This window comes from Pipistrellus hanaki (genome assembly GCF_964339955.1).
Source record: "Pipistrellus hanaki genome assembly, chromosome: 5".
Classification (NCBI taxonomy): Eukaryota; Metazoa; Chordata; class Mammalia; order Chiroptera; family Vespertilionidae; genus Pipistrellus; species Pipistrellus hanaki.
In genome coordinates, this window is record NC_140507.1 from 27,651,933 (window position 1) to 27,675,775 (window position 23,843).

Genomic DNA, 23,843 nt, shown 5'->3' on the forward strand with positions numbered 1-23,843 from the left:
GGATTATTAACTAGAGGCCTGGTGCACCAGATTCGTTGTCCTGGGAGGGGGAGGGCCCTCAGCCCGGACTGCACCGTCACAGTCCAGGAGCCCTTAGGGGATGTCCGAATGTAGGCCTAGGCCTAAGCCGGCAGTTGGGACATTCTTAGCACTGCTGTGGAGATGAGGGAGGCTCCCGCCACTGTCACTGTGCTGTCAGCCTAGAGCCCAGCTTCTGGCTGAGCAGTGCTCCCCCTGTGGGAGTTCACTGACCACCAGGGGGCAGCTCCTGAGTCATAGTGACCAGTTGTTCCACTGTTCAGTCGATTTGCATATTAGGGTTTTATTATATAGGATTTCAGTGGGGAAGGGAGAAAAGGAGAGAGATAAAAACATCAATGTTGAGAGAGAATTACTGATTGGCCACATCCTCTCCACCCGCAACCTGTGTGCCCCACACTGGGTTCGAGCCCACAACCCCTGATTTTTAAAAATAACATGCTGTTAATGCGTTGCAGGTAGTTTCAACAGCAGAGCAAGGATGATGGGCAGGTATAGAAGGTCATAAGGGAGAAAAGCCACAAGTGTCTAGCAATAGACAATCAACTATAGGGTAGGACCTCACCCCCAGGGTGACTTTTCCTCCCCATGCACACCGCTGGTCACGTGGTGACTCCTTCTCTTTCCTCCCTAGAGATAACATCTATGCCTCAGTTATATTTTAGCTCCAGGTCCAGATAAGCAACAAAACTAGCCACTGCTAACACCAGGCCCCACTGCACTGAATAAGGACTCCTTGCCCTGGTGTTGGCCAATCAGTGTAGACCAGAACCCTAAAGGACAGGGTTTCCAAGCAGTGCCTGGAAAACTGCTTAATATTCTATTAAGATCTTTTCCTGAGATCTCCCCTAAAATCTCTACCCTAAAAGCCCTTTGGACTCCCTTCTGGGGGGGAACACCCTTGCCTTTCCCTTCTCCCACCCCAACCCTGCTCAAGGCATCTTACCATTAGCTACTTCACTCCAAGCTCCAAGGGCCTTTCCTTTATCTCTATAACTTATTTTCTAAAACCATCTCTTCTAGGAATTACTTTTTACTTCTGTGATTTACAAAATAAGTGTTCTCTTACAGTTTTGGTCTTTATTCTGAATTCTTTCCTAGCTAGAACCCAACTACCGAGATTGCTGAACCCAGGTTTGGTCTGACCTTGCTGATCTGACACATCATGCCATTCCTGCCATCTATAACAAATGGAAATGAGTGTGTGGACATCTTCCTTTATGAATATATCTTGCACTCTAAGTTGTTATTTGTTGGTATCAACGGTCTTTAATCCTTGAGATCCTTACAGACAGTAAGCTCAAGAAGAGCAAAGATATTCTCTAGGTCATGGTTATATCCTCACTACCTTAACACTGTGTCTACTACAAGATTAATCCTTAATAATAATATTTAAGAAATGGAGAAAGCCTGGCCAGTGTGGCTCAATTGTTGACCTATGAACCAGGAGGTCACAGTTAGATCTGGTTAGACACATGCCAGGATTGTGGACTTCATCCCCTGCAGGGGACATGCAGAACATGGTTGATTCTCTCTCATCAATGAAGTTTCACACTCTCTCTCTCTTAAACTTATAAAAACATATTTAAAAAACACATACAAAGGAAATGAAGAAACAACAAAACTCACATAACAACAAGACTATGCATTACAGCCCTGGCCAGTGACCATACACTTGATTCAGAGTTCAGGAACAGAAGGCTACCTGTTCTTACCTCGGCTAAATATCTCTTGTAGCTTCTGGTCACTGATCAAAGCGTTAACTGTTTCTCTCAGTGCAGCATGCTCCAAAAGAATCTGGTTTTGGCTCTCTGTTCCCATCTGGTAAAGATAAGAGAAGAAAACAATTGAATATTAAAATAAATAGCAATAACTAACCAGATGAGAAAAATCATAATACCCATGAGGGTATGACTTATCAAAGAATATTCTACAGAACCCTAGTCTCATGAAATCTCTATAAAAAATAAGGATGCTAAGATCAATTAAGTTCGGAAATATTATATATCTTTCTACATATAACAGTATATTAAAAGCTCTAAGAAGGCATATAGGAAAAGAATCTGTATGTCAGTATTTCTCATACTCATATGACCACAAAACATTTTATTGCATATAAATCTTTTTCCTTATTTTGATATTTGTCCAACATTTACCAAGAACCTACCCATATAAGCAAAAATATTAAAAGATGGAAAAAGCAAGGCTGATAAGAGAGTGAAGCCTTAATGAGGGGAAAAAAGAACATATCAACAAAGAAATCATTATTAATATATCACAAAATATAGTTTAGAAAAGACTTCTCTTAGCTGCCTCAATAAGACAGCAAAATTCTTCTAAGCCTCCTAATTTTTATTTTTTAATGTAAATTCGTAACTGTTGAAAGTATTACATATGTCTCTACCCCTCTTCTGTCTGTGTCCTCTGGTTATGCTTATATGCATGCAAACAAGTCCTTTGGTTGATCTCTTTCCCCCACCCCCTACCCCACCCTCTCAGGCTCGACAGTCTGTATAATACTTCTGTGTCCCTGGATCTATTTTAGTTCATCAGTTTATGCTAGTCATTATAAGGCCTCCTAATTTATAATCTTCAGACAGTACCCCTTACTAATGAGAAATAAATATTAGCATCCATAAATTCTGAAACTCTCGCTCAGATGCTAGTTTGTTTAAACGACTAACTATCCCTTTTCTTTGTAACTAAAGATAGACCTAAGCTCTTCAACATTTACTGCTGCTCAGAACCAGCTTCCACGCCACTGACACGACAAGTGTAGACACTTCTGGGAAGCTGCCTCTTCGGAGAAAGCCAGGAGAATTGTGGTCTTAAGTGTTAAGTGATTTAAGTGTAGAGCGGAGTTGTGTAGAAGAAAGAAGCTTCAAGTTACCAAATGTACTTTTTAAGGGAGCAGAAAAACACTAAAAGGCACAGGGAATTATTGAGAGGAAGTATTTTATTTCAATGCTAAAAGAAAAAACGGAAATACCATATTTATAACCAATGAAGAAATTAACAAGGAGAGAAATAAATAAGCTTAGGACTAGAGCAAGTGTTAAGTACCTGGAACAGATGCAACCCATTAGTATCTGACAGGAAACGAAGCTCTCCATCCAGAAGGTATTCAACTGGAACCACAGAGCCCAAACCGAGTTTATCTACTAAGGGAGTGAAAGTCTGTGAAGTACAATGACAAGAAATTTATTAGAACTTAGGAAAGAAAATAATAATTGAACCAAATCTCTAACTTTAGAGAAAATATCCATTATTAATAAATCTTTCACAGCAGTAAATACAGATAAGCTAGAGCGTAAGTCCTTGGAAACATTCCTAACCCAGTATCTGGCCCTCCAATTATCATGTTCTATGGAACCCCAGTCTAGGAAGCAAACTGGAGCAGAAAGTCAGCTTGATACTCTTTATAGCAAAAAAGGAAAAGAAGAATGAGAAATTCCTCATTTTCTCCAGGGATCTGACTAATCTTAAAGCCTGGCTTCAAGAAGGCTAGTTTAACATTAAATTCCCAGAATAAAGAGTTACACCGTTATAATCTCTAGAACTCCTGAAATCTTTGTGAGATTTCTTAAATAATTACTGGTATAAATATACATGAGCAAATTCATATTACTGTTTCATAAATAAATAGCCTACAAAGTCACCAAGGAACCCATAACTGTTTGAGCTTCTTCTAAAAGTTCAATTGGCCCTAGCTGGTTTGGCTCAGTGGATAGAGAGATGGCTTGTGGACTGAAGGGTCCCAGGTTCAATTCCAGCCAAAGACAAAATGAATCCCAGTCAGGGCACATGCCCGGGGTTGCCAGCTAGATCCCCAGGAGGGATGTGTAGGAGGCAGTAGATAGATTATGTTCTTCCTCATTAATGTTTCTATCTCTCTATCCCTCTCCCTTCCTCTCTCTCTAAAAATCAATAAAAACATTTATTTATTTAAAAAAAGAAACTACCAATATATATTTTTAATTTTTTAAGTAGAACTACCATATGATCAGCAATCCCTCTTCTGGGTAAATATCGGAAGGAAAGTAGATCACTATCTCAAATAGATTTTTGTACCTCGATGTTCATATCAGCATTATTTACAACAGCCAAGACATGGAAACAACATAAGTGTCTAGTGTTGGATGAATGGATAAATAAAATGTGGTGTTTGTGTTTATACAAAGTAATATTATACATAAAATAGTAGAAAATCGCCAAAACCGGTTTGGCTCAATGGATAGAGCGTCAGCCTGTGGACTCAAGGGTCCCTCCCGGGTTCGATTCCGGTCAAGGGCATGTACCTTGGTTGTGGGCACATCCCCAGAAGGGGGCGTGCAAGAGGCAGCTGATCGATCACTCTCTCATTGATGTTTCTAACTATCTCTCTCCCTTACTCTCTGTAAAAAATCAATAAAATATATTTTAAAAAAAATAGTAGAAAATCCTGCCATTTGCAACAACATGGATGAAACCCGAGGGCATTAGGCTAAATTAAATAAACCAGAGAGAGAAAGACAAATACAGGCAATCCTCAGGTTACGCTGGACTTGACTTACGTTGTTTCATGGTTACGTCGCCATCTCCCATTTACAGTATTTATAAAAAAAAGAAAAAAACTCCACCATTTCAACATATGTATATATGTGCTTTATGTTTTGTTTTTTTGTTTTTAATATATTTTATTAATTTTTTACAGAGAGGAAGGGAGAGAGAAACATCAACCAGCTGCCTCTTGCACACCCCCTACTGGGGATGTGCCCGCAACTAACGTACATGCCCCTGACTGGAATCGAACCCGATACCTTTCAGTCCACAAACCGATGCTCTACCACTGAGCCAAACTGGTTTCGGCTGTGCTTTATGTTTTTTATTATTTATTTACCACAAGTAAAGGTCAGGAATTATTATCTTTCTTTTAAAATTATTTTACTGTTTCACTTCATTACTGCTGTGTATGTGTTCCATGTTGAGTTGACGTAGGTGCTTATGTAGGTTGGTTCCGACTTACAGCGAAAATCGAGTTACGTAGGAAAGGATCTCCGACATAACCCGTGACTGCCTGTACTGTATGATCTCACTTATGCAAAATCTTTTAAAAAAACTGAACTCACAGATACAGAAAGTAGACTGGTGGTTGCCAGAACTGGGGTGGGGTGGAGTGGAAGATCAAAAGATACAAACTTCAGTTATAGGATGAGTCAGTTCTGGGAATCTAATATAAGCATAGTAACTATAAATAACAATACTGTATTGTATACTTTAGAGTTTCAAAGAGAATAAATCTTAAAATTCTTACCACACACACAAAAGTAACAACATGAGAACATATTAACTAACATTGTGGTAATCTTTTCAAAATATATATCAAATCATGTAGAACACTTACAATGTTAAATGTCAATTACATCTCAACAAAGCTGGGAGGGAAGTTTCTATGGAAAGAGTATACTTTAAGGATTACAAACATTGTTTCATAGGAGAAAAAACAAGAGGTAAAAAATTGAGAAACAAAAACCATAAAATATTATGTAATATACAAACTTCCAGAGAACAAGAGAAAAGGCCTCTCCCAATTTCTGCTTTGCTAACTTCAGAATAAAAGTGTGTTAAGAACAAAGCTTGGAGTGTGGGGAATTCTAAAGAGTTCAACCATAGTTCATAGTGTAAGAATAAAGTCCAAATATATTTCTAGCCAACAAAGTAACTCACCAGGGCCGGCCAGTGCGTGATTGAGACCCGAGTGCCCTGGACAAGGACAGGGTCCTTCCGGGGTGCCCATACCAGGGAGCCTTCCAGCAGAAGAACAATGACTTCTTCAGCATGAACTTTAACCCAGGAGTGCTGCTTCCAGTTACAGCCATCAAATTCTACAAAGATCTGCAAAAAGAGATAAAGAGCAGTTTGGAAAAATCCCACATTATTACATATAAACAAATATAAACCCCATTTTGAACACTGACTAAGAAAAATTCTACTAACTTGTTTTTATTTTTTTTTACTTTAAAAAAATATATATTTTATTGATTTTTCATAGAAAGTAAAGGGAGAGGGATAGAGAGTTAGAAACATCAATAATAGAGAAACACCAATCAGCTGCCTCCTGCACACTGCCCGCTGGGGATGTGCCCAAAACCAATGTACATGCCCTTGACCGGAATCGAACCCGGGACCTTTCAGTCCAGAGGCCGACGCTCTATCCACTGAGCCAAACTGGTTTCAGCAACCATGAACTTAATTAACTTTTGAACAGGTGACATATGCACATGATGCAAAATTCAAAAGGATAAACACGGGAAGGGGTTTGCCCTCCTAGTTCTGGGTGGAGGACAATGTCAGAATCCCCACAACAGTGACTCCCAACTGGGAACCATGGAATTACCAGGAAGATCATAAGTATTAAGGACACAAAGCATTTCCTGCAGACTGAACTCTAGATGTCTGTACATGTATGTATTATTATTTTTTAAACATGATTATGTAATGAATAAAATTCAAAGCCATTACAATTGCTACTGAGTTCAAAGCAGCTTTTGTTGATATATATACGTATGTTGCCATCCAGTCAACATAAAAATTAGTTCAACTATATACAAATCAGGATACTTATATTTAAAAAGTATGGAACAATTCATTGCTCAGTAGTCAAGCAAGGTTTAATTTTTCTCACATGCAAATGAAGTGCATTGCTGAAAAGTTATCCCAGATATTAAATTAATTATGTAAAGCTTTAGTCTTATAACTTGTAATATACCACATAAGCATCACTTCTACTTAAAAAAATAATAAGCCCTAACTGGTATTGCTCAATGGTTAGAGAGCATCTGCTGGCACACTGAAGAGTCAGGGGTTGGATTCCTGGTCAAGGGCACATATCTGGGTTGCAGGTTCACTCCTGCCCCTGGTTCTATGGGAGGCAACCAGTTGATGTGTCTCTCTCACATTGTTGTTTCCTCCCACTTCTGCCCTTTCCCTTTCTCTAAAAAGCAATGGAAAAATATCCGCATGTGAGGATTAACAAAAATAAAAACCATGATGGGGAAACAAGGCTCAGAAAGGGGAGCATGATTTTTACAAAGAACACTGAACTACACTATATTTAATATATGAATATATTTAATATAACATATACATATATATGTTCTAAGGGAATAAAACAATTTAAGTAGCTTGCAGGCAACTAGAAAAGTTGTATTTAAGGGCAGACTCAGGCACCAAGAAAGGTAGTTAGCACAGTGAACTAAGCTTGGGGCTTATGTTCCAGGAGGCTTGGATTTGAGTCTTGCCTCCACCCTATATTAATTGCAAAACCTGGGCAGGTCACATTTCCCTCCCCAAGTCTTGGTTTCCTCCCTTGTGATAAGGCACACCTGTATTACCTGATATACTGGTTGTGAAAATTAAATAAGTGGATTCAAAAGCAGTTTGGTAAAGCATAATTTCAGACAACATGCCATAAGGTAAACAGAAATAAAGTAAAATACAATACAATGTGGGGATGTTCAGAGGCAGGAGAGATCACTTCAGGAGTGCAGAAGCCAAAAAAGTCCCAGCAAGTTCTAGGAGGCCAGGAGCTACTGCACACTGTGGGGAAGGAGAGGGAGCTGAGGCTAAAAAGACTGAGAGCCAATGGGAAAGATCTTGAGTAATGGGATTAAAAAAAAAAAAAAAAAAAATTGGGCTTCATTCAGCTGCCAAAAGGAGATGTGAATGTGTTTAAGTGTGTTTATGGCAAGTGCCATTAAAAGAGGTCAAATTGAGGTAAAGATATGAACAGAGCATTTGGTTACAGGAAAACTCGGCTAGCTGGCAGTATGTGCAGATGGATTAGAGGGAAGGGAGAATAAGGAGTGTTTTTTCTTTTTATAAAAAATTTTTGCTCTGACTGGTTTGGGTCAGTGGATAAGATGGTCAGCCTGTGGACTCAAGGGTCCCAGGTTCAATTCCGATCCACGGCATGTACCTTGGTTGCAGGCATATCCCAGTAGGGGGTGTGCAGGAGGCAGCTGATCGGTTTCTCTCAACGATGTTTCTAACTCTCCCTTCTTCTCTGTGAAAAATCAATTTAAAAAAAAAACATCAATGAGAGAGAAACATCGATCAGCTGTCTCCTGCACACCCCCTACTGCAACCAAGGTACACACCATTGACTGGAATCAAACCTGGGACCCTTTAGTCCGCAGGCTGATGCTCTATACACTGAACCAAACCAGTTAGTGCCAATATATTTTTTAAAAAGATTTTTATTGAATGTATTGGGGTTACATTAGTTAATTAAATAGGTTTCAAATGTACAATTCTATAATACATCACCTGTGTATTGTATTGTGTGTTCACTACCCATAGTTTGGTCTCCTTCCATCACCATTTACCCTCCTTTTACCCTCTTCTACCTGCCCACGCCTCCTCTCAGGGAGTGTTCTTCACTATCATGACCTAGAGTGGGAGCAGTGAGGCTAGGAGGGAAATGATTTGTGCCTGTGAGAATCTGTGACTCTTTTTTAAAATATATATATTTTTATTGATTCCAGAGAAGAAGGGAGAGGGAGATAGAAACATCAATGATGAGAAAGAATTATTGATTGAGCCCACAACCCAGGCATGTGCCCTTAACCGGAATGGAACCCAGGACCCTTCAGTTCACAGGCTGACTATCTATAATACTAAGCCAAACTGGTTAGGGCTCCATGACTCTTAACATAAAGATTGATGACTTAAGACTGGCTTGATATAAGGAAAAGGGAAATTTTTTTAAATGACTTGGATTTTTGCATCGGACATAACTGTCAGAAGGCAATGGCAATAGGCAAGCCATGAAAAGGAGCAGGGAGTGTTCAATGCCCATGCTAAATCTGACCCTGAGTGACAGTGTTCTACTGGCCATCACTTAGAAAACCAGAGGTTGCCAAAACCGATTTGGCTCAGTGGACAGAGCGTAGGTCTGCAGACTTAAGGGTCCCAGGTTTGATTCAGGTCAGGGTCATGTATATTGGTTGCGGGCATGTCCCCGGTGGGGGGTGTGCAGGAGGCAGCTGGTTGATGTTTCTCTTTCATCAATGTTTCTAGCTCTCTATCCCTCGCCCTTCCTCTCTGTGAAAAATCAATAAAATATATTTTTTTTAAAAGAAAAAAAGAAAAGAAAAAAAGAAAACCAGAGGTTGAGGCTCCATGGTGACCAACAGCTAGGTGTCACGCTACAGTTCTAACCTGCCAACCACTTAAAAAGTCAACATGAGTCACAAAATTCTAAGTCATACCAACACACAGATATAAGAACAACACTAAAAGAAGTCATTGTACTAATAAAACTGTCACAATTCTTATTCTTTGTATATAACAACTTAAACATTTAAAAAAATTAATATTCATGCCCAGCTGGCATGGCTCAGTGGCTGAAGGTCGACTTATGGGCCAGGAGGTCACTGTTCGATTCCCGGTCAGGGCACATACCTGGGTTGCAGGCTCAATTCCCAAAGTGGGGAGTGTGTAGAAGGCAACCAATCAGTGATTCTCTCTCCTCATTGATGTTTCTATTTCTCTGTCTCCCTTCCTCTCTGAGTCAATTAAAAATATTTAAATAAATAACATTCAGGAATCCTATCATCACATAACTGAAAACATGAGGGAAAAGCAGAAATATCTGAAAGCGAGATTTCACCCAATTTAAGGGCAATTATCTCTTAACCTGTCTGGGCAAAGGATATGGAACAAAGTGTTTAACTTGACAACAATCACAGTACTGTTTGCTCTGGGATCAAACAACAGTTCCCGGCTAATAATGACTTTGTTTTGAGAGTAATATGGAATGTGGACATATGTAAACATGTTTTCCCAACAGTGAGGCTTACTTCTGGCCCGAGAACTGTGCCTCACCTCCAACTAGATTAATGGAAAGAGTTAAAACATGTAAGGTAAGGAATCATATCAGATCAAAGTACATAGACTGCAAACTGGTAAAATGGCTGTGACCAGGCCCCATAACAGGAAGAAGGGATATAAACTAACAAAAATCAATGGTAGTGATTGGATTGAGTCAGAGGTGGTCAAGGAAAGTTGATAATCTGTACAGAACAGGACTAACACAGTTTGAGTTGATTTTTTAAAAAGTCTTAAGCCCCGGCTCAGTTGGTTGGGGGTCATCCCATGCACTGAAAGGTTGCTAGTTAGATTCTTGGTCAGGGTACATGCCTGGGTTGTCAGCTTGATCCCCAGAAGGAGTGCAGGAGGCAGCTCATCAATGTTTCTCACAACTCTCTCTCTCCCACTCCCTTCCTCTCTCTCTAAAAATCAATTTAAAAAATGTTTTTTAAGTTTTACATTTTTTTTCTATTAATAGTATAAGTAGTATATAGCACTTCATGCTATAGCTAGAACCCAAGGATGAGATGTAAAATATTTCATTAGTTATGGAGAGCTAGTGATAAAACTTGCTTTCAGCCGGGACCGGTTTGGCTCAATGGATAGAGCGTCGGCTTGGGGACTGAAGGGTCCCGGGTTCGATTCCGGTCAAGGGCATGTACCTTGGTTGCGGGCATATCCCCAGTAGGGGGTGTGCAAGAGGCAGCTGATCAATGACTCTCATCGATGTTTCTAACTCTCTATCTCTCTCCCTTCCTCTCTGTATAAAATCAATAAAATATATTTAAAAAACAAAACAAAAAAAACTTGCTTTCATCTCAAAATTCCTTTCATGGCCTATATGTGATTCACATTCATTTCAGTGACATTAAACTCAAATGAATTCTTGAAAGTATTTTTTAATAATTAATTTCAGAGAGAAAGGGAGAGGGAGAGAGGTAGAAACATCAATGATGAGAAACACTGATCACCTGCCTCCTTGCATCCTTTTAATTGTTTTTAACATGCCAATCAGAGCCATTTACAGCTTACTTAGTAGTACTCTCTTCCTCAGTGGATAGAGTCCTGGGTTCAATTCCAGTCAAGGGCACATGCCCGGGTTTTGGGCTCAGTCCCCAGAAGGGGGCATGCAAGAAGCAGTGATTCTCTCTCTTCCTCTCCCTCTCTGAAATCAATAAAATATATTAAATAAATAAATAAATAAATAAATAAATAAATGCCTAAAAATATATTTAAAAATTTAAATTTAAAAAAGAAAAATGAACAAGTTACAGATTATTAGGAAGGGAGAGGGGTGGTTGGGGCACAGGAAGAGGATTGGCATAGCAGAGCTTGAATGGAGGGGAGAAATAAAAGTCAACTACTAAGATGGGCTCCTAGAGGCTAACTGGGCTCAAATTAAAAATAAACAAGCCAAAACCGGTTTGGCTCAGTGAATAGAGCATCGGCCTGAAGACTGAAAGGTCCCAGGTTCTATTCTGACCAAGGGCATGTACCTTGGTTGCGAGGCAGCTGATCGATGATTCTCTCTCATTGATGTTTCTAACTCTCTATCCCTCTCTCTTCCTCTCTGTGGAAAAAAAAAAAATCAATTTTATATATATATATATATATATATATATATATATATATAATTTTTTTAAAGTAAGTTTCCATGGGTTCTTAATCAAGAGGTAGCTTTCTGAGAGTGCATTTTCACTACAGTACATTTAGAGAAGAGAGATAGCTTTCTACCAATTATCCCCAATTTTTTTCTACTTTCTAACATTCTCAATAAATTAAATGTTAAGTACTTGAATAGCACAGGGATGACCTGAATCAAACTTCAAGCATATATAGTACTTTTAGGGGCTGTGTATGGAATCATAAAGTTCTAGATTTGCATCCCAACTTCCCCACTCTTAGCATGTAGCCAGGCGCCACTTTAGCCTCTTTGAGTCTCACTTCCTTTCCTAAAAATAGGGACAGTTTAAGTACCTCAAAGGATTGTCATGGGATTAAATTAAAGCACAAAACACCTAGCAGACCATGGGTTCCTAATAAGCATAGATTCCTTAAGCAAACTCATTAATACTGGTCAGATTATAACCTGTTATGACAAAAAATTTTAAAAATTAAAAAAAAATTGCTATTGCTATAACAAGAATCTTAAATATGTATATATGTTTCCATAATACCACTCTTGGCATCAATCCTAGGAAATAACTCTAAACATATGAAAAACTTTATTCACAAAAATGTTCATCACAGAATTATTGATTAAGCCTAGAATCTGCAACAATTTCAATATCCAACGAGAAGGGAACAATTAAATAAATTACTCAGCCAATAAAAATTGTAAGATTTTGCTGCCCTAATCGGTTTGGCTCAGTGGATAAAGCGTTGGCCCTGGGTTTGATTCCAGAAAAGGGCATGTACCTTGGTTGTAGGCACCTCCCCAGTCGGGGGCATGCAGGAGGCAGCTCACCAATGGTTCTCTCATTGATGTTTCTAACTCTATCCCTCTCCCTTCTTCTCTGTAAAAAAATCAGTAAAATATATTTTTTTTAAAAGATTTTGCTATTGAGCACTTGTTTTCCTTTTAGTTACAAAAACAATACATATTACCTGTGAAAAATACAGAAGCACCAAGAAAATTATAATCACCCATAATAAAAGTTTTTAGTAATACAGGAAAAAAATTGCCATATTAAATGAAAAAGCAAAATTCAAAATTGAAACTACAGTATTCAACTTTTTACAATTCTAAAAAAGAAAAGATTAGTTAGAATATGTATCAAAATAAAAACAACAGTTCTTAATGAGTTGCAACACTGCAGGAAATATTCTTGTTACTATTAAAATAATTTCTACATTTTGTATAATAGTCATGCATTACTTGAGAATCAGAAAAACAAAGTATCTATAGCTTCTAATTTAACAACCCAAATGGAAATCACAAAAAATCAATGGATGGGCTGGGGTCCCAAATATAAGTCCAATAATGTCAAGATAAGAAAGTTGGTAGTCCATATTAAGAAAAATTACATAAGAAGCAGCTTAAAGATCAATCATAAATATCTTACAACTGGGGATTTTAGAGTAGAAATCCTATAATAAATCAGCATTGAAAGTTAACCTAATATTGGCTTCTAAATATTTTATTTTTTAAGATAGGGTGGTCAGAGAAGGCCTTTTAAAATAATAAGAGCCCTGACCAGTTTTCTCTGGTTAGAGCATTGGCCTACAGACTGAAGGGTCTTGAGTTCAATTCCTGGACCAAGGCACAAAACCCGGTTGTAGGTTCAATCCCCAGCTGAGGAAAGCAATCAATCAGTGTGTCTAATGCATGGATGTCTCTCTCTCCCTCTTTCCCTCTCCGCTGTCCTTTCCACTCTAAAAATCAATGGAAAAATATCCTCGCTCCTCAGGTGAAAATTAAAAACAAACAAAAAAAAAACAACAACAAAAAACACACAACTTTTTAAAAGGAAAAAATAAAATTCTCCAAAAAGAAAAAAAGAAAGAAAAATGTCTGTGCTCCCTATTCTTGGTGAACTTACAATCTAATAGGGGAGATAGTTATATATTTTGTTATATAACACACACAAAAAAAGATAAATATTCCAAGTGAGATATCCACAAAGCGCTAAAGAATAAAAAGGACATAGTGGGGATTCAGAAAAGCTTTATAGAAATGTTGGAACCTAGAATAGAGAAGCTTTCTTTTCTCTTTATAGGATTCCGATGGATGACATTAAAAGCATAGGGCCGAGGTCGGCAAACTGTGGCTCGAGAGCCACATGTGGCTCTTCCACAAAGTACCACGGCCTGCATGAATCTATTTTGAAGAAGTGGCGTTAGAAGAAGTTTAAGTTTAAAACATTTGGCTCTCAAAAGAAATTTCAATCAATGTACTGTTGATATTTGGCTCTGCCGACTAATGAGTTTGCCGACCACTGGCCTAGGGTGAAAAGGGGGAAGGAAGCAATGGAAACCAGAGAGAACTAGGAAAGTGGCGGATTACCAGATCAGGGCTGCTTGTTCTAAATGTCCTTTTAGCAATACCCAATTTTCCTTGTCTGATATCTTTGCACAGTAGGGATCCTTCTTATCTGTAATTTGGTCTCTTGAGTAGACTATGAGTGGGGGCTCTGTGAATATCTCTGGATAGGTATATTTCCTACTGTAAATTAAAAACCTTACATATGGATTTACAAATCAGTCTCCAGAGAGTTTGGTTAGTAAGACTAAGTCTCCCAGGGCCTGATTATCCCCGAAGACACACAAAAAACTGAGTTTCTGCTCTTGCAAAACCAAGATCACACTATATGAGTTACCACTAAACAAACAAGTAGACTTTCCCATTAACAGACGACAGTAAAAGATGTTCTGGCGAGAGGGGTGGTGGGGGGAGAGCTTAAAAACCACAACCTGTCAAAGGCACTGGAAAACTGAGAAGCAGCAACAGGTGCTGTGTCCCCCAGGCCGTGGGGAGGCAAAGCTTACAGAAGCCCACCCCAGCTGTTGTCAAGAGAATCACTAACAGAAAACGGCATGTTACCCCCCATTTAGAGGATAAACTAAGTCAATCAGAACAAGTTGGGGATGAGAACCAAGGAAATACTAAAGAAAGAAATAAGCCCTTGTCAGGTGGGGAGTTAGTAAAGCAACTCTTAGAAACAAATTAGTAATTAAGAGGGGAGATTTGATTGTGTTAGTAAAGGGAGAGGACTAAATGGCCAGTTTATAATGTGCATAGCGCTAAAACAAATAGAATGAAAAGACAAATTAAAATAGAGCTATTAAGCCAGGACCGGTTTGGCTCAATGGATAGAGCGTCGGCTTGGGGACTGACGGGTCCCGGGTTCGATTCCGGTCAAGGGCATGTACCTTGGTTGCGGGCATATCTCCAGTAGGGGGTGTGCAAGAGGCAGCTGATCGATGACTCTCTCTCATCGATGTTTCTAACTCTCTATCTCTCTCCCTTCCTCTCTGTATAAAATCAATAAAATATATTTTTTTTAAAATAAAATAAAATAGAGCTATTAAAATTACACACGCCTATAAGACAACCTTAAAAAAATTAACCACGTACATGAAGCACTTGAGTGCCTGAAAAACTCAATGACGGCCTAATGTTTCCAAAATAGACCCTTCTAAAAACCAAACCAAACCAAACCAAAAAGATCCTCCTGCTATAAGAGTTAAGATGAAAAGTGTGCTTAGAAGGGTTCAGACTTAAATGTTAAATATTCCTTTGTAATATTTAAGTCTCATTTTATTTAAAGTTCTCTAAATTGCACATTGATTCATAAAAACACATTCTATTGAGTTCAATAAACAGAGCATAATTTCAGATATCACTCAGGTATTTATTTAACTTGAAATTATAGGCAATGAAAGAACATTTAAGGATAATTATCAAAAGCCATAAACTCCCATTTCAATTAGGCTGAAGTTTAGGTTGAGAATAAATACTAATGGATTACACACACTGAAAACATGGTATTACCTGGGACACCTGACTATAGTTATTATATATCTAGAAACAAAGGAGAGAGGTATTTATTATAAAGGCCAGCTAACCTGAGACAAAGAGGAAAGGCTGGCAGGTAAGGAAAAAATAAATAAATAATAAGGCAGATATGCTTTCTTTCCTCTGGGAAGACTCCAGATAGAAGAAACATGGTACTAGCCCAGACACTGCTATAATTACTTCATTATCTCAAATCAAAGGAAAGAAGTATTTTAGAATCCACTTTTTGCCCAGGTAAAGAGGAAATATTCTATATAATAAAAGGATAATATTCAAATCGACCAAATGGCAGAAGGAGGGGTCACTATGATGCACTGACCACCAGGGAGCAGACACTCAATGCAGGAGCTGCCCCCTGGTGGTCAGTGCGCTCCCACTGGGAGAGTGCCACTCAGCCAGAAGCTGGCTTATGTCTGGGGAGCGCAGTGGCGGTGGCAGGAGCCTCTCAGCCCCGAGGCAGGCTAAGGAGCAGCAAGTAGGTGGGAGGTAAGGAGCCAGGGCTCCTGGACTGCGAGAGGGCACAGGCCGGGCTGAGGGACACCCTTCCTTCTCTCCCCACCACGAATTCCATGCACCAGGCCTCTAGTTAAGAGAGAAAAAATAAGGCAGAGCCCGGCAGGTGTTGCTCAGTGGTTGAGGGTCTACCTATAAACCAGGAGGTCATGGTTCAATTCCCAGTCAGGGCAGAGACTGGGGTTGTGGTCCGATCTCCAATAGGAGGCAGGCAGGAGGCAGCTAATCAATGAGTCTCATCACTTGTTTCTTTCTCTCCTTCTCCCTTCCTCTCTGAAATCAATTAAAAATGCTATTTTAAAAAAAGTAAGGGAGGTAGATATGCTTTCAGTCTTCTTGCAAGTTCTGGATAGCTGAGATAGCTAAGAAATGCATTCAAAACATCAATGCTATCAAAGCATCATTTAATTCTACCAAACAGCAACAAAAGGATAGTTTATTTAATAAAATGGTGTTGCCACAATTGGTTACACCTTAGGAAAAAAGTATCATCCCTTCCCAACCTGTCATTTACAAAAATATTTCACATGGACCAAAGATCTCAAAGTAAAAATAAATACATGAAAATATTAGAAAAATTTGAAGAATATTTGTATAGACTCAAGATGGGGTAGCTCTACCCAAGCAAGTAAACCCAGAAGTCACTAAGAATGGTGAGATAGCCCTGACCGGTTTGGCTCAGTGGAGTGTCAGCCTGTGCACTGAAGGGTCCCAGGTTCGATTCCGGTCAAGGGCATGTACCTCGGCTGTGGGCACATCCCCAGTAGGGAGTGTGCGGGAGGCAGCTGATCAAAGTTTCTCTCTAATCGATGTTTGTTTGTTTTTTAATCGATGTTTTTAACTTTTCATCCCTCTCCCTTCCTCGGGGTGGGGGGGTGGGGGGGGAGAATCAAAATATATTTTTTAAAAAACAAAAAACCATTACTGGCATGGTTCAATGATCTATGAACCAGGTAGTCAGGGATCGATTCAAGGTCAGGATTCAATTTCTGGTCAGGGCACATGCCTGGGTTGTGGGCTCAATCCCAGTGTGGGATGTGCAGCAAGATTCTCTCTCATCATTGATGTTTCTCTCTCTCCCTCTCCCCTCCTCTCTGAAATCAACAAAATATGTTTCTTTTCCTTCCTTCCACTCTCCCTAAAAATCAATGGAAAAAATAATCCTGGGATGAGGATTAACAAAACAAAAAAAAAAGGTGATATAAAAATTTTATTTTTCTGTGTGACAAAGCAACTTAAAAACAAAGTCAAAAGACTTATGAGAGCCCTAGCCTGTTTGGCTCAGTGGATAAAGCATCGGCTTGCAAAAGGTCCCAGGTTCAATCCTCAGTGGGGGGACTTGCAGGAGGCAGCCAGTCCATGATTCTCTCTCATCAAGTATGTTTCTCTCTCTTTCTCATTCTTCCTTCCTCTCTGAAATAATATATATATATATATATATATATATATATATATATATATATTTAAAGACAAATGAGAAAATTGCAAAAACAGTTGACAAATAATGGCATTACTATCACTAATATGCACAGAAGTTGTATAAAGTGATAACTTTCATTTTTTTCAGAGACAAAAAACAGGCATAAACAACCACACAGGAGGCAGCTGATCAATGATTCTCTCATCACTGATGTTTCTCTCTCCCTTTTTCCCTGAAATCTCTCTCTCTCTCTCTCTCTCTCTCTCTCTATATATATATATATATATATATATATATATATTTAATAAAGATAACCCATAAAAGAAATGTAAAAGGCCAACAGACATAGAAAATGCTAGGTACTATTTTTCATCCATCAGATAGCCAAAAATTACAAAGATGATAGTAAGGATGGCAAGGGTTAGGTGACACAAGCATTGCATGCATACTCTACTGGTGGGAGTATGAAATAATATAATCTTATTGGAAAATAACTTGGCACTACTAATAAAATTAAAAATATATAGATTCAACCCAACAATTCCACTCCTGGATCATTGAACTACATAAACAAAAACCATGATTAATTACACAAAGAGATAAATACAAGTTTATTAATCACAGCATTGTAGTGCCAAAAATTATAAATAACTTGAATGTCCTTCGTAAGGGGGAATAAATTATTGTACAGCCATATTATGGAATATAATTAGTTTTCTAAAAGGAAGAGTAAGATCTATAGGTATCGATGCCCATGATATAATGTTAAATGGAAAAAAGAAAATAAGCAGGCTTTAGATATTGTGTAGCATGCCATTTGCTTTAAAAGCAACCCTATGTATAGGAATGAACGGTTTTATACTTTTTGTAACAGTATTAAGAAAAACAAGTGAAGCCTTCTTTGATAAGTGGGAGCTGGTTAAGGATTAATATTGTTGGCTTTTCCCTGTGTACTTTTGGTTGTTTGACATTTTGCAAAATGTAAGTTTTGCTTTTATAACAATAAAAGGAAAATCCACCTTCTTTGGTGTGTTTTGGTGGTGGGGTTTTTTAATCAACCATCCCAACATCTGTGAAGGTCTAAAGGTCTATGCGATTTATATGGACCAATAATGATTCAGCAACACAAAGAGGACACTGAGTTAGAAAGGTTAGAGATAAATACATAGAAAGCCATTAAACTAATTTTGCAACAAGACAAAAAAAAAAAAAAAAAAAAAAAAAAGACTTAAAAACCCAACAGGCTTATTTTGAACTACAATAAAAGAAACTATGGGGGGGGGGGGGCCTGTTTTCCTACTTACTCTAAAAATCTTAGTAGTTGTCAGCATGGCTTTGATGATGAAGATGCTCACCTAGTAACGCATCAACAAATCTCCCAATCAACAGGATCCTGACTCTCCTTCTCTTCATAATTCATCTTAAGGTAGCACAAGGCTTTGATACTGTTTTCCCAAAAAGTGTCCATTAAATGGATCAGGGCTATATTTTGAAAGATTTCTGAATCAAAAAGTATTTATAAAGAGGATATTAATAGAGCCTAAAATTGAGAAGTGTTTCCAATCACTTCAAAAGCTCATTTATCCAACCCTCGCTCAAACTTAACAGGGGGCGCCCTGCTATGCATTACTCAAAACCAAGCATGCCTGAAAACATCTTAAACAACTGAATGAAGAGCTGCCCAATCACAGGCCAGCGGCTTGCAAACTCCACCCTTGAGTACAGGAAGAACACTTTTGATTGGAAGAAGGTTGTGTTTACTACGGTGTGGTGCAAATTGGAAAGGCCCACATGTCTAGGGCCCAAAGGAAAGCTCTTTAATGAAAAAGGAAAACAAACGGCCAATTCTGACCCTACATTAGTCATTGTCAATAGCAGAACCTCATCATAGCAACAGCAATTCTTGAGCAATTTTGCAAACTGGTGAAAATTCCTGAAGCCCATTTTTGTTGGTTGTTTTCTCATCTATGTCCCTTGCTATTCATACAAGCACAGTGTATTCTCAAAACCCAAACCTGCCTTTGCTTCTAATGCATACAGCTCCATGCAAGGCCTCAATATCTGAGAATCACTGCAACTTTTACTTGGTGTGAGAAACAAATTCCATGGGCCCAGTAGGAAAATTATTCAGTATTTAGCTTAGAGGTGTCCAGCATCTCAGTGCGCTCCTAAAACGTCTGTCCTTAGGGAGCTCAGTGAACAATAACCTGCATGGGTAGCCATTTCAGGTGCAGAGCTCATTAGCAATTCATGAAATGGAGGAAACAACTAGAATATAAAATTCAGAATGAAAACCTAGGCCTGTGGTCAAAGTGTGCATATAATGGAAGATCTTAAGTATGTTTTACATTCAAGGGGGCAAATTACTGGATCTCACAGGGACACTCCCCCCGCTCCCCCCCCCCCCATCTCAACCTAGAAAGCAGCAATCTTTTAAAGAAAGCATAGAGGAATTTAAATGCAAATCTCCTTAATCCTCCTCACACCCTTATATTCCAGACATCCTTTTACAAATTTGCCCCAAGGAAGCCTCACCAATACCCTCAAGCAGCCTTTTCTTATGTAGCGTGGAGAAAGATAAAAGCAAATAAACTCAAGAAGCAGAAGCAAAGCCTAAGCCGGTTACCAGTCAAGCAACCGGTAAAGCCTGTATACCGGGGTTGGGAGGTGTAACACCACTGATCAATAGAAAAATTAGTAACAGAAACCTACAACATTACTATTAAATCTCCTCCAATGAGTCCGCGTTTATAGCGAACACAAGTTCACCCAGAAAACGTACCTTCTGCCTACTGACCCATTCCATTCCAAAAGAACCCTGCTATTTTCTCATAGCCTTATTTCAAAAGAGAAGCTAGGGCTGCTATTAAAAAAAAAAAAAAATGAGGAACTCATAGAGGCTTGCCAAAGCTCAAAGACTGAATATTTATTTTTTTTTTACCGCCACATTAGCAAAAAATAGCACGTCATGTTCCCGAATGCTGGTGAAGTTCTATTACTGAACAACTTTTCATCACGAAATAACGCCAAGGCAAAGGACTCAAAAAAAAAAAAAAAGCGGTCAAGCCCCAACACAAAGTTTCAAAACAAAACCTCTCCCAAGGTTAGGAGAGAGGAGCAGCCGAGTGGAGAGCAGCGCAGGCAGGTCTCCATCGTAGCAACAATCTGCAGCTCCTGTCACCAGGAGGGCGAGGAGAGCCGAGCCCGGGGTCCGGGAGCGGGCGGCAGGAGCCCGCGGGCTGAGCCCGGCTCGGACGAGGAGGAAGTGGCTGCCAGAGATAGAAACGCCCGGAGGAGCGGCTCCCCCGACGGCCGGGCGCTCCCGCCGCCCGCGCTCCCGCCCCGCTCGGGCTCCCGGAGGGGAGCGGGGAGCAGGTCGGGCAGCGCCGCGGAGCGCAGCTCCGCTCGGCCAGGGGCGGCGGCGGCCACACGGACTCGGAGGGGCCGGGAGCCCGGGTTCTGGAGCCTCTGCCCGGAGGCGGGGGGGGGGGGGGGAGGGGGCCGGAGAAGGGTCGCTCAGGAGGCGGGGCCTGCGGCTGGAGGCAGCAGCTTCGGTGCCCTGGCCGCCCCCCACCCCCACCCCCGGGAAACCGGGGCGCGCACCCCGACGCGGAAGCCATGCTGGTCAGAACTCGGGGTGCTGAGAGGAGCCGGTGGGGGGCGCTAAGGAGATTTGGGGGGGGGGGCGCGGAACTGGGTCACCCCCCACCCCACCGCCCCCTCACAATGGCCCCCGGGGAGGCCGCCCCGCAGGCCCCGCAGCCCCGGCCTCGAGTGCCCGCCGCGGCCGTCACTCACCGCCAAGTCCTGGGGCACCGCCCCGCTCATGGCCCGCACCGTGCCGGCCCGCCAGGCCCGAGTGCGCAGCGCAGGCCCGGGATCTCCGCCCGCCGCCGCCGCCGCCGCCGCCGCCGGCACCGAGGCCGAAGCCGAAGCCGAGGCCGTGGTGTCCGCGAACAGAAGCAGCAGCCGCTTGCCCACCGGGGAGGCCGCCGCGTCCGCCATCGCCAGGGCCGGCCAGACCCTCGCTCCCGCCCGCCGCCTCCCACCACCTTCGCCGCCGAGCGCCCGATCCGCCCGCAAGGCCTCCCTCCGCACCACCCGCGGCCGCGGCTTCCCCCCCACCCCCCCCAACAGCCACCACCAACCACCGGCGCCGCGCAGCGCCCCCGGTGGCCGGGAGCGGAGCCGCAGCCTGGGCGCCGCACAGCGCCCCCCGCGCTCCGGAGCGGGGTGGCAGCTCCGGGCCCCTCGCAGCGCTCCGCCCCAACCTCCCCAGGGCCTGCAGTGCCCCCTGCGTCGAGGAGGGGAATTGCAGTTTCGGCGGGGGTGGGGAACTGGGCGGGTCCTTCAGTCCCCCAGGGCACCATCAGGGTCCCAACCTTATTTCAGGAGGTCCCCTATCTTAGAAGGCTTTAGCTTACCCTCCTCGCAAAGACTTTTACTGGAGTGGGGAGCTGAGGGGCAAGGGACCTAGAGAATGAATGTTTTGAGCTGAGAAGTTAACACCCCAATATCTATTGATTTCCTATCCTGAACATGCCCTACCCCAGTGGTCGGCAAACTCAGTCAACAGAGCCGCCAACCAAGGCTCACGAGCCGCCATTGTCTTTTAGGAAACTTTCTCGCCATTGGTCCATCAGACAGTATCTTTCTTCTCATTGGCCCATAACATGGTTATCATCCCATGACTTCATGGGTTCCTTTCCAATTGACCAATGTGTTACATCCATTGGATATGATACTGCCACTCTTGCCACTGGCTGAAGGCCAATAAGCTTCCATCTTGATATCCTCACTTAACCCATAGAGCTTTTCCCCTTCTAAGTCAATAATGTAGTCTTTCCTACTTTATTATTCCACTAATGACGATGTTATTAAGTCCAGGTGTTTCTCAACTCATCTTTCAGGGCAGTGGTAGGCAAGCTCATTAGTCAACAGAGCCAAGTATCAACAGTACAATTGAAATTTCTTTTGAGAGCCCAATTTCTTTAACTTAAACTATATAGGTAGGTACATTGTTATTAAGTTAATTAGGGTAAGTGGTATTTTGTGGAAGAGCCACACTCAAGGGGCCAAAGAGCCACATGTGGCTCGAGGACCGCCATCTGCCGACTGATGTTTTAGGGGAATTGGATAGGGACCAATGATGGGAATTCTTTTTTTCTGGTTCAGTAATAGTACCACCTTACCATGGAAGTAGTGAGGCTGGGGACAAAGAAAACCCCACCCCCCCAATCTGAATTCACATTAAGTGTGGGAGATCTATAGCTGCTGTTAGAAAGGGGATATAGTGGAGAGATACTGAATATTTTGCTTAGGTTGTTTTCACTCCAGGCAATGGGAAACCTCAATCGTTAATGTTGGTAATGTCAGAGACTACTAGCACAGGTTCCATGTTATTATGGATGCAGAAACTGAGTATACAGACAAGATACAGGGTCTAGTACTAATTCATGATTGTTACCCTAAAAGTAGCTTTTCTTTCACAAATCTGCCCTACAGACAGGAAAGGGCAGTAGCAGGTTCTTTCACCAAAACTAATGTGCCTACCCAGTAATCCGCGCATAACCTTGTCTTTACCCTTGACCTACTTTACTTATAGCAAAAATTGGGGGCAGGGATGGGGAGTGGGCACCAAGGATTGACTTTAGTAAAAGTACAAAACATCTAGGGAAGTGAATCTAAAATTAACCTTGTGGAGCACCAAGGAAACATTTCTTTGGATTTTTTTCTCTCCTTATTCCTTGTAACTTCCTTTTCCTATTGCCAAGCTGGGACCCAAGAATGCTTTCCTTGGCCAAGAGACACCTCTTAAAGCACAGGGTCCACAAGTTGTTAGTTAAGAAAGAACAAGCGTGAATCCATACAGGATCTAGCTTGCAGCTTTTCTAGAAAATTCACCCCTAGAATTTTCTCCCATGAGCAGTTCTATTTACTACCCCAGTGTTCACAGAACAGAAACAGACATGTGCCTAAGCTCGGGGATAGAAAGGCAAAGGTGGGTAACCCATTCAACAAACGTGGCAAACACTTTTCATGTGCCAGTAACTTTTTAGAGTGTTGGGGACACAACACTAAATAAAACAAAACCCTTGCCCTCAGGGAGTTTACACTTTCCTACATTGTTAGGACTGGTAAATGCAATCACATTTGGCATCACAGTCAATAAACAGTAGAAAAACCCAACAGAAAAACTGAACAAAAAGGAAAATAGTTGGGAAGAGTCATTTTAGATGTTCAAACTTTAACCCTGCTCCAACAGCCATTTTGAGTAAAGGAAAAAACCTATAATGCTGAGCTTCTTTAACTGCATTCCATTGCCCCATCCCTTCTCAGCCCCTCCCTTTACCTCCAGGGCAGTAAGAGTACTATCTTTTTAGAATGTATTTTCATCCCCTCAAAGGTTCCTGCTCCAGGTAGTCAAGCCAATACTGTCCTCCTGCACACTTCATTGGTATTCAATAATGAGGGCCACTAATTTGAAGCAGGAAACTGGGA

The 23,843-nt window shown here is 41.2% G+C and overlaps 1 protein-coding gene across 1 annotated transcript in view; it reads right to left on the minus strand.

Annotated features, from left to right (window-relative positions):
* KDM3B (lysine demethylase 3B) overlaps positions 1–21,436 on the minus strand; it is a 57,140-nt gene extending 35,704 nt beyond the window's left edge. The window contains exons 1-4 of the mRNA XM_084884659.1: positions 21,141–21,436; positions 5,746–5,913; positions 3,103–3,216; positions 1,755–1,860 (exon numbers count right to left, since the gene is read on the minus strand). Coding sequence (XP_084740785.1) covers positions 1,755–1,860; positions 3,103–3,216; positions 5,746–5,913; positions 21,141–21,347 — 595 coding nt within the window. The 5' untranslated portion in view covers positions 21,348–21,436. The remainder of the gene's footprint in view (positions 1–1,754; positions 1,861–3,102; positions 3,217–5,745; positions 5,914–21,140) is intronic.
* Positions 21,437–23,843: the final 2,407 nt, after the last annotated feature.